The sequence below is a fragment of the Pteropus alecto genome, unplaced genomic scaffold (genome assembly GCF_000325575.1).
Source record: "Pteropus alecto unplaced genomic scaffold, ASM32557v1 scaffold49, whole genome shotgun sequence".
Classification (NCBI taxonomy): Eukaryota; Metazoa; Chordata; class Mammalia; order Chiroptera; family Pteropodidae; genus Pteropus; species Pteropus alecto.
This window is the reverse complement of record NW_006443131.1, coordinates 3,132,016-3,142,961: the sequence shown is the minus strand read 5'-3', so window position 1 is coordinate 3,142,961 and position 10,946 is coordinate 3,132,016. Positions and strand designations below refer to the sequence as shown.

Below are 10,946 nucleotides of genomic sequence, written 5' to 3'. Positions count from 1 at the left end.
CCGTACCCCGATGGCGGCTCTCCGCTCCTTACTCCCTACAGCCTCTCGCTGCTTCCTTTGTTTGCCGGCTGCTCAGTGTCCTCGCCCGCCCTCTCCCGCCCTGTTCTTCCTTCCCCGCTTGTGACTCGCTGTCCCTCTCACCCCTGTCATTCAGCTGGGGACCCCAAATAATGTTCTCATAGGAACTGCACGAGCAGACCCCGGGGATGCCAACATCAGATCCCATCTCCCCTGGGTTCATAAAGGAAAACTCAAGACTTTCTCTCACGTGTCCCCACCAACACTGTCCCTAAGCCCACCTCCGCCCTAACACACAGACCCCCCCAAGGCCTCCCTGAGTGGAGGGGAGTCTGAGCTGCTACATGTCTGCCCCTGAGACAGGGTCGAGTGTCCAGTGCTGGGCAGTCCGGGGGGACAAAGACACTGACCTGTTAGACAAAGAAAAATGCGAAGGAAAAGCTTTATTCAGAACGAAGGCGAGGGGACCACCGAGCTCCTGGTGCCGCGGGCCAAACCCTCTGGCGGGCACTTGGAGGTCTCCTTGGAGGTCTCCGTGGAACGCGTCAGCAGGACGGGGAGGGGACGGGAACGAGGTGTGCGGCTGGGGCTGGCTCTAGCATTTCGAGCTTTCTTTCTTCAAATGTTGTTACTTAATCTCATGACCCCTATTAGCAGCAATCCCCGCCCCCGCCCGCCCCCGCCCCAGTGTGTCCATAGCCGGAGCCCCCGACTGCTGACCACGGCCAGTGTCCCCGGAGTCGGGGCTCTGGGGACAGCATCGGTGGGACCACAGCCGCCCCCGGAGCTAGGAGCACAGATGGAGGGGGCTGGAGGCAGACACTGTGCTGGGCTCTTTGGGGGGCACCTGGGGGACACTGCTGCTGGCGGGACATCTCCGCGTCAGTGCGGGGGCCTCGGCCAGTGTTTCCCCACTGACCTGTAGACTCTCGCCCCCCAAGCCGAGCTGCTCCTCGGTCAAGATCAGGAGAGGAAGGGAAACGAGTCTGGTTCCGCCGCCTGGACTCCTGGGCGACAGTGTCTGGGGCGGCCGCGCACGGCCCCGCAGGCGTACGTGGCGCCCTCTGGAGGTCGTTAGTGCGCACGACACCGCGGTCCCGACTCTCCAGGGCTTCTCGTCTCCGTGCACGCCTAGGACGAAGGTGACAGTCCCTCGGGGGCGTGGACGTGAGCGCACGTCTGGGAGGACGCCAAGGGGAGGCCCTGAGGTCCCCCGCAGCGCAGAACCCCGAGCAGGGAGGCGGGCTCCTGTCCCGCTCCCCCGCCCCCCACCACCCCCATCCCTCAGCCTGTCTTCCCACACCCCAATCCTGGCTGAAGCTCAGGCACGGGAAGTCCTCATGGCTGCACTCATAACAGGGACGCGAGACTAGATTAATGGGAGAAAAGCCCATTTAACACGTGTGCGTGGGACGATCACAATACGACGCTCAGATCATAAAATGAGGTTCAAGACATGACTGAACCAGAGACCTTTTTATACTTTGTAGATAAAAAAATATCCGTTTGTGAGAAATTGACGGGACAAGGAAAAAGAAATTACTGGTCATTAGGAACGTGGGCAAGGCTCAGTCATTCACCGGTGAGGACCTGGAGCGAAATTTGGGCTCGGGCAGTAAATTACGAAAGAGGCGACAAGGTTCGTTTATAGGGACTTTTCGACTATGGTTGTTTAGTGATGAAGGGGCGTCTCCTGGTGCGGGAAGGTCACCCTTCACAGGGACGGTTATTTCCTGCACTCAGAGACCAGGGAGGGTGAAGGCACCTTCTGGCACCGGCCGCCTGTCAAGTACCTTTAATCCAAAGTAACGAAGAGGCCATCGTGGGACATTTGGGGGTGGCCTGTCTTGAGCCCTGATGGTAGACGGGGCCACCAGGCCCCAAGTCGGCCAACAGAAGGCAGCACACGCCAGCGTGTGAGGCCATGTGGTATGCCTGCCTCTGTGGTCCAATCCGAGGTCAAGTCCAAATCCGCGAGCCTCTGGGCTCCTGTCTGAGGAGTTAGTGCGGTGGCAGCTCTGTGCGAACTTTGGTGCCCTGCTGGGGCTCTGTTTCCACAGGTAGGCGTGTGGACTTGACCTAGGCACTGTTGTCTGCCAAGGCGTGGGCTGAGGCCCGCAAAGCGGTATGCTGGTACACATAACGGCGGGATCTCCAGGGTAATACACAAGTTGCGGCCAGTTTCATTGGTGTGTGTGTTCCCACCATGGCAGATTTCAAGTGACCAGAGTGATGATGCTGAAGGCAGAGTTGGGAAGAGACACACACACAGCTGGCTGTCCAGGTCACGGTTGGACGTGGGACCAGACCAAACGCGGTTAGACTTATTAAGAAGAAGAACGTCACAGCCTCTTCTAAGTTTTGCCTAAAAGCTGTCAGAACCCAAAGCAAGGGTGGGTTTACAGCCCGGGTGGATGAGTAGTGGCTCCTTATCAGGGACAGACAAGGGCAAGTTCAAGAGAGGCTGGAAAGAAGGGTGCCCACGACTTCCCAAGAAAAAGAATTGCAGAGGCCATGGCAGGAGAATCCTCTATCTGGAGGCCAAGGGTTCCCCCAAACGCAGGCCACAGCTGAAAGAGCATGGTTTACAGAACACCGCCTGTGGCACCGCTCCCCCAAAGTCCCGAACCCCGAGGGGCAGGCTGGGAGTTCCCTCTGCCCGCTCGGTGTGGAAAGAATGGGGTGGCAGGATGCCGGGAGTGACCCGCACGTGACCCACTGTGCGAGCACCACGTCCTGCTCCTTCGGAAGTGTGGCTCGCCTGGAGCCCAGCCCGGGAGCCCGCATCAAATGTGTTCCTGTTCTGCCACGTCCTCTGCTCAGCCCACTCGGGGACGTGTCTGTGGCCGAGAGACCAGGGCGAGTGTCTCCCTGGAGCCCGAGGGGGCACTGAGCAGGATGGAGATGCTCTGAGAGTTGGGGGCGGGGTGGAGCATGGAGGAGGACAAGGAGGGAAGTGGGGAGCTGTGGACAACGCGGGAACCGCCTAAGAAGGGCTGTCCCTGTGGTCGGGCAGAGAAGTGATAAGTGACCTGGGACGGCTACTGTCCTACAGTGACCAGCCTGCTAAGGTCCAGCCCATGGCTCTGAGGAAGCGTCCCCTGACTGTGCAGATCCCAAATTTATATTGTGTACATATGTCAGGAGATGGCAGCTCTTTACCGATTTCTGAAAAACATCTCTACATCGATTTAAGTAGGTAGAATTGCAAGGGGCTTCACATGCCTTTGAAATGACACGAGATAGCCGTCCCAGTGTTCCAAATATCGCTTGATGCATGTGTTCAGCCATCGCTTACTAACCACCTAACAATAGCCAAGAGCTATGGAATTCTTTAGAGGCACGAAAGCAAGGAAGACAGCGCCTCGTCTCAGATAGGTTTCTGTCCACGCACGGATTTTAGATATTCCTCCCGGAACTTGGGGGAGGGTTTCAAAACAGGGGAAAATGTAATGGTCCTAGATCTCGAGTTTCTGGGTGGGTTGCTGTTATGGATGATCGGATGAAAAGACGTGGGACGTATAGACAATGGGATACCGCTCAGCCGTAAAAAAGATAAAATGTCGTCATTCGCGACAACTCGGATGGATCTTTGAGACTATTATGCTGTGTGAAAAAGTCAGATGGAAAAAGATGAAAAAAAACATATGATTTCACGCATGTGTGGGATAGAAAACAAAAATTAACCAATCATCTAACGAAACGAACGAAAGCAAACTCATAGCTACAGACGACAGAAGGGTCGGTCCCAAGGGCGGTGGGGGCAGGGAGAGGGCGAAGTGGGTAAGAAGGGGTCAAAAATATGGCAACAGAAGGAAACTAGACTTTGAGGGGTGAGCCGGTAATAGAGTGTGTTAATTTTGGATTATAATCTTGTACACGTGAAAATTATATAATATTATTAACCAGTATTACCCCAATAAATTTAATGTAAAAAAAAGCCCAGCTTTTTACTGCGAACGCACTAGAGGTTTTAGAAACTTTTCAGCAGAAGCGTTACATGGTGCGACTGTTGGTGTCTCCGTTTCACAGATGAGGAACCTGAGGCTCGGGAAGTTTGGCAAATCGCCTGCAGCGACACAACTGGACATCGGCAGAGCGGTGCCGAGAGCTGGTCAGGAGGAGGCGTGAGCTCGTAGGACCGCGGTCGTCCCTTTGTGTGGAGGTCTCAGAGGGATGGGATGAAGGACAGAACGATTTGCACCGGCGGATGGGTGAGACGGGAGGAAGGGACGCCGGAGGGGGTGTGGTCCGGCGGGTTCCTCCCGAGGAATATATGAAGGGGACACGGATTTCCCTGTATCCTTCTGTACCTTGAAATGCAAGACGAGGCAGCCCCTATTAAACACTGCAGGAGGTGCTTGAAGACTAAATGCGATGAAACGGCTTTACAAAGTGGTGTGGGTAGACCCGGGGGACTGGGTACCTTGTGCGTGTCACAAGAGAATAAACGGGTGAGGGGAGGGCTGGCCGAAGGTCTGGGAAACTGGCCTTGTAGCCAGAATTTTGGGGTAACGATGTCCCCCGGCTTCTGCAACCAACAGGGCCCTGGGGCTGTCCTGCTCTGCGTCGCGGGGTCAGACACACAGCCCACGGGACTCTGAGCCAGGTAGGGCTGGGGTTCTCATGTTTCAATGACCCACGCGTGTGCACGTGGGAGTCCCGTGTCACCCCGCCCCGCGTATGTGAAAACACTCTCCTCCCCACAGGGAATGGAGCCCCCTAGAGGGCTTTTGTCGTCTCCTCTTGTGGCCGTCCTGGCGGGGTCGGGGTGGGAGTGGGAGGGGCGCGAGGAGGAGGCCAGGGGAGGGCGCTCTGGTCCTGCAACCATGTGCTGCGTGCCCTGGATGGGATTCAGAAATTCCTGTGTAGAGTCTGCGCCTACCTGGCTGTGTGGCCTCGGGCAAATTTCTCCTCTACTCTGTGAGCCTCAGTTACAGTGGCGGGCTGAGCCCTCTGCGTAAAGTCCTCGCCAGCTGTCCATTCTGTGCTCTACAATACAAGGTCCCCATAACTCAGGAGGAGCCTCGATCCTCCCTGGGATGAAGTGCAGGGCTCCGGGGCAAATCTCGAAGCTGGGCCAGAACGGAGACGTGCACAGACAGGCTCTAAGGAGGGGCCCCCACACCCCCTTCCGGTCTCAGACACGGAAATGAGACTTCCCACCGGGTGCAAGCTTCCTGAGGCCTCCATCTCCAGGTGTGTGGCTTCTCATTTCCTCCCGCTTCTTTTTCACACACACACAAAAGAAGGACCCAGTTTTTGCCCTCAGGGAGCAACATGTCACCTCCTGCTCTGGTGCCCTGGTCGGGGCTGGGGGACCACTGAGTCCAAACCCCAGCTTGATGCGTGCCCTCAGGAGCACAGCTTCAAACGCGTGATCGATGCCAGGATGCGTAGACGCTGGTGCTGTGAGCGACCTCAGAGACAGTCGAGGACACAGTCCCCGCCCCTCAGGTGGCAGTAGGTCCTGAAATGAGCCAACCTCGTGGACTGCACAGAACTTTTAAAGGCCAGAAAATCTTCCTAAACAGCCCGTGACACCGGATGACACAGGAACTCCTCTATCCCCTGCCAGGGGCCAGACCGATGACATGTGTTAGTCCCCTGCGCCTGGGAGATGCCAGGATTCTGAGTCTGCGATTCTGTGCATTCATGACTCTCTGTACCTGTTACCCCGTGAGTCTACTGGGCTGCAATGGCGTGAGTCCACAAGTCTCTGATTCCGTGAGCTTGTGTCCAAAGATGGGGCCTTTGCAAGATAACCCTGTGACTCACCCTGACACTGGGACCCGTCATCTGGCTTCTCCGCCTCTATCAAATGGGTGAGGCGCAACCCGCCCACCTGGTTCGGTGCCACAGGGAAGCAGCATCTCTCACCAGGGATGTCAGTGCCGCGCGGAGATGTCAGACCCATTAGTGAGAGCCTGACCCGCAGAGAGGGAGGGAGGCGAGCCAATCAGAGCTCGCGGATGGCACGCCGCGCGCGGGGATTGGCTAACAGCGGGGCGGGCCCTCGCCGCGCGGAGGAAAAGGCGGGCTTAGGCTGTACCGCCCGCATCCAGCGCCCCGCATCCCTACGCGCATGCGCTGGTCTGGTCAGTGGGCCCGGGGCCTGTGATAGAGGCCGCTGGCGTGCAGGGAAGGCGTGCACAGCTACCAACGCTCGCGGAGTTACGGTCCATCCGGAGTAACTCCGGGAATAACTCCGCGGACAGCTAGGATGTGGAAATGTACATTTCCTTTGCAAAACAGGCCCCAAGGACCCCAGACTGTCCCAGGGGGGGCTTTGTATATTTTAGAGAGGAAGAGCCATCGATGAATGATTGGGTGGAGAGGATGTGGTATATATATATACAATGGAATACTACTCAGCTATAAAAAAGGATCGACTGTTGCCATTTGTGACCATATGATGGATCTTGAGAGTATTATGCTAAATGACATAAATGAAGTGGAAAAAGACGAAAACCATATGACTTTACTCATATGTGAGCTATATAACAAAAAGTAACAAGTAATCTAGCAAAACAGACAAAAACAAACTCATAGACACAAATAGCAGAATGGGGGTGGCCAGAGAGGATGGGGGGCGGGGCAGGGGACCAAAGAGGGTAAAGGGGGGCCAAGACATGGTGATGCGAGGCGGCTAGACTTCAGACGGGAGCACTCCCTGGAGTCTGCAGATGCTGAATTCTGACCTTATAAACCTGAAAATAATATAACGTCATTAACCAACGTTACCCCAACAAATTCAATTAAAAGTCCTCGGAGTGGAGAGGGAATGGCCGAGGGACACCAGGGCAGGATGGACTCAGTCCGAGAGGCATCCGCAGAATCAGGACGAGGACTCAGTTCCATTCGTGTCTTGACCTCTCCCTCCCTCTTTCCCCCGACCTCGTTTTACTGACGTGCCCTAAAATGGCTGGCCTTCTAGGAGATTCCTTTCCCCATAGAGGAGGGCTGGCCCGTCCTGCGTGTAAGGTAGCAGGCTTCTCGGCCGTGTCTGCTGGGGGCTGAAAGGCGTCGTTCCGAAGGCCTGACGGATTTGAACACTAGAAGCAGCATGCTATGGCGGAAGACAGTAAAATGTGAAATCTCTTATACGTGGGTTCGAATTCTGAATCGACCACTTGAGCCGTATGAGCTTGAGTGTGTTTGTTTGGGACACTGTTGTGGGGACTAAATTTGATCGGCTATCCCATGGGACGTTTCTGACTCCAATAAAAGATCATCCTGTTTCCCTTTTCTCTATAAAATGCCAGGCCTGGGTATCAGCTGAGGTGGGACACTTAGGGAAGCAGGTAATGGACTGGCGTAAACCCCATCCCTCCCACTTACTCCATTCCCTTGGGGAGAGAGACTGGCGGGCTTCACGGAGGAAGGTACGGAGTGTTACAAGCCACAAGAGGCACACATGGTGGGAGGAAGCGGGAAGCCTTCCAGTCCTGGGGTGGCATCTCCCCTTCTTGCCTCTTCCAGACTGTTCAGAGGCAGGCCTTGCAAACCCGGCTCGGAGTGGGAAGTGCCTGTGAAGTGTGGGGGTTCGTGTTGTGTTTTTTTAATTCGGGGAATATGGGAGGTCCATATGGACAAATGCAGGAGCCCCTTTAACCAGAGAGGCTGCAAGGGCCACGGCGGGGCCTGGACTGGCTGGTCTGAGGGAGTAGCTGCTCGGGGCCAGTGCTAGCTTCGGGATGGAGATGACCTTCCAGTCGGGTAGCCCAGCGTGGCTCAGTGGGAAGAGCCTGGGCTCTGAGATTAGACAAGCCTGGGCCTAGATGGGGTGGCCTCGGCGAGGTCGCTGGGCCCGTGGGTCTTAGTTTCCTCTTCTGTAAGAGCAGGGCTCCTGTGGCCATCAGACCGCCTGCACTGGGCTTCCAGCTTCCTGGCTTGTTTGCTTTGTGACAGCGGGTACGTTCCTTGACCTTTCGGGGCCTCAGTGACGGGGTCATCTGTGAGCGTATGTGCCTCATGAACTGTCCGGCACATTGAAAGCGTTCGAGTAAATGTCAGATTCTACTTTTATCGTTATCACATCGTGTCCATCTGGCTGGATTTCGACCGTGCTGGGTTCTTGGGGATCTAGACGTGTCAGTGAGATCTGAGGTGAGGGTGGGGGGTCATAGGGCATGTTGGTGAGGGTGAGAGGTCATAGGGCATGAGTGAGTGAGGCTAAACAGCCTAGGTATAGAGCCTGGGGTCTGGGATCATCAAACACTCGCCCAATTTTTAAGTGAGCTTAGCATAACCTGCCAGCCCACGGAACACACCATTTCCTGAGGGCCCAGCTGCCATATTGAGGCAGAGACCACTGAGCCAAACTCTCTGTGTCCAGCAACCCCGACCCGGAGGAGCCATCACGGAAGCCTTCATCTGCGCTGGGAAAGAACACGCCATTTCGGCACAGCGTGTGAAAACTGAGATGCTCACATCTCAGACAGGTCCTTGAAGACTCAAGTGACCTAGAAACAGCTTCACAGGAACAGATCTCACGGGCATCTCTCCCAACGTCTAGTAAAAGAAGCCTGACTTGTTTCATAAAGAAGGTGGCAGAAATCGTTTATCTCGTGTTTGGAAAAATGTAGCGTCAAGCCCAGACCTGCCCCGCCTGCAACCGAGGAGCCGGGCATACTGGGGAGGAATCCCGCCAATGCGAGGCCAGCCCTCACCCTCGTGATCTCCGCTGCTTCATTCAGATGCCATTAAATTGCCTCACTATTGCCCCATTGCCCTATAAAAGGTGTCCCCAACCTCCAGTTCCTCAGATCACTGGTTCCTTCCAGCCTCGCTCCCGTCGGCAAAGAGGGTAAGTCTCTCTGCCTGGGGGTGACGACGTAGCGTGAAAGGGAGCCTTGCAGAAGCTGGCGTGGAGAGCCACGAGGGTGGTCGAGATGAGACACTCAGGGCAGCCGCTGAAGGAGGCCGATGGCCATAGCTGACCGGAAGCCCGAGCCCGGAGCTTTGGAGGACAGGGAGACGGGCGGTTTGAGCTATTAGGGCTTTGGGAGAAGGCGGCCACCTTCTCTCTCTGAGTGCGGGTGTGCAGTCTTCTCTTGGGTCCGTTAATGAGGTAAAGTGATCGTTTAGCTGATCCAAAGAGCAAAGGGTGGAAACTCACTCCAACGGGGCCTGTCGGGCTTGGCTTGAGGCTCCCGTGGGCTCAGGTGTGCTGACGTGAACATGCCTTCCCTGGGTACACCTGGCTGGGCAGGAGGAAGGAGAGCCACTCTCGAATAAATTGGTGGCAGGAAGAGATGAGCTGGGAAGCGACGACCTCCCAAGGACAACTCGCAGTGTAGACATCAAAGTGGGTGGGGAGAGAGGAGAGTCCTTCATTTTTTACCATGGAAACTGAGGCTCAGAGGTGAGCAGCGACTTGTCCAAAGTCATACAGCCAGGTAAAGAAAGGTACGAGAGCCGAGCCCAGCATCCACGGCTTAGTCCACCCCGGTGCCAGCTGGACAGCTTCAGGGCGCCTGGCACCTTCTCAAAAGCCTATACTGCTTACAGACCACGCCATCCACGGGGGATGTCGCAGGCGCCCCTGGAAATCGTCCTCGTTCTCACGAAACCTTTCTTTTCAGATTTTGCAAAGCCACAGAAAGATGTGTGACCAGCAGAAGCAGGTGCAGTTCCCTCCATCCTGTGTGAAAGGCTCAGGATTGGGGGCTGACGTTACATCTGTGAAATGCCCAGCTCCGTGCGTAACTCAAACCTACGTGACGTGCCCAGCTCCGTGCCCGACTCAAACCCTTGTGAAATGCCCAGCTCCGTGCGTAACTCAAACCTACGTGACGTGCCCGGCTCCATGCCCGACTCAAACCCTTGTGAAGTGCCCGGCTCCGTGCCCGACTCAAACCCTTGTGAAGTGCCCGGCTCCGTGCGTAACTCAAACCTACGTGAAGTGCCCGGCTCCATGCCCGACTCAAACCCTTGTGAAGTGCCCGGCTCCGTGCCCGACTCAAACCCTGGTGAAGTGCCCGGCTCCGTGCCCGACTCAAACCCTTGTGAAGTGCCCGGCTCCGTGCCCGACTCAAACCCTTGTGAAGTGCCCGGCTCCGTGCGTAACTCAAACCTACGTGAAGTGCCCGGCTCCGTGCCCGACTCAAACCTACGTGCAGTACGCCACTCCCTGCCAGACCTTTGTGAAGTGCCCAGCTCCCTGCCAGACCCAGACATGCTACGTCCAGTACCCTTCTCCCTGCCAGACCTACTACGTTCAGGCTCCCATGGGTGGCTCGGCGGCCCAGGTCAGTGTCCCTAACCCATGCTCTGCTCCCGTGTCCACCAGCTACTCCTGCCTGGCTCCCCGGACCTTCGGGGTGAGTCCCCTGAGACGCTGGGTCCAGCGGCCTCAGGAATGCACCTCGGGGTCATCTGGCTGCTGTGAGGATTCGGGCTGCTGCAGCTCTGGGTGCTGCGGCTCCGGCTGCTGCAGCTCTGGGTGCGGCTGTTTGGGAATTATTCCCATGAGGTCCCGAGGTCCCGCGTGCTGTCATCACGAGGACGACTGTTGCTGCTAAACACGGAAGAACAGCTCCGCTCCCGGACTCACGCCTGCTCCACGTGACTTCGGGGGCTTGACCAGCTCCGCCTTCGCACCCCCCACCCCCAGGCTCCCAGTGATGCCGACTGACCTTCACCCCTTTGCTTCCCCCCGTCCCTTCCCACCACCCCCTGCCCCGCTTCTTCATCAAGGCCGCCTGCCAGAGTTAGCGCAACCCCCAAACTTTGGCAAGAATAAAGCTTTGGAAGCAATTCCGCGACTTCCTGTCTGTGTGTCTGGTCCGTGTCTAGCATGCTGGGGATAAACTTCCCCGTGCACAGTGGCAGGATGCGAGGCTGGAGGTTCGGGGGCTGGAGGACGCCACTTCCTGCCCTCCGATCGGTCTGGGCAGAGGACTGGCCGTGACCAAGTGCTCACG

General features: G+C 56.7%; 1 protein-coding gene across 1 annotated transcript; it reads left to right on the top strand.

Moving 5' to 3' along the window:
* The first annotated feature begins 9,626 nt into the window (after positions 1-9,626).
* CUNH1orf68 (chromosome unknown C1orf68 homolog) lies at positions 9,627-10,544 on the top strand. Its single transcript, XM_006923609.1, has 2 exons — positions 9,627-9,992; positions 10,161-10,544. Exons 1-2 carry the CDS (start codon positions 9,627-9,629, stop codon positions 10,542-10,544), a joined length of 750 nt encoding a protein of 249 aa, XP_006923671.1.
* The last annotated feature ends 402 nt before the right edge of the window (positions 10,545-10,946 follow it).

What these genes read in the sequence shown, in the direction of transcription:
- CUNH1orf68 (XM_006923609.1), top strand. Translation starts at nt 9,627, where the DNA reads ATGTGTGACCAGCAGAAGCAGGTGCAGTTCCCTCCATCCTGTGTGAAA. An exon ending in CGTGCCCGACTCAAACCCTG is followed by an intron (nt 9,993 to 10,160) that starts GTGAAGTGCCCG and finishes ACTCCCTGCCAG; the next exon opens with ACCTTTGTGAAGTGCCCAGC.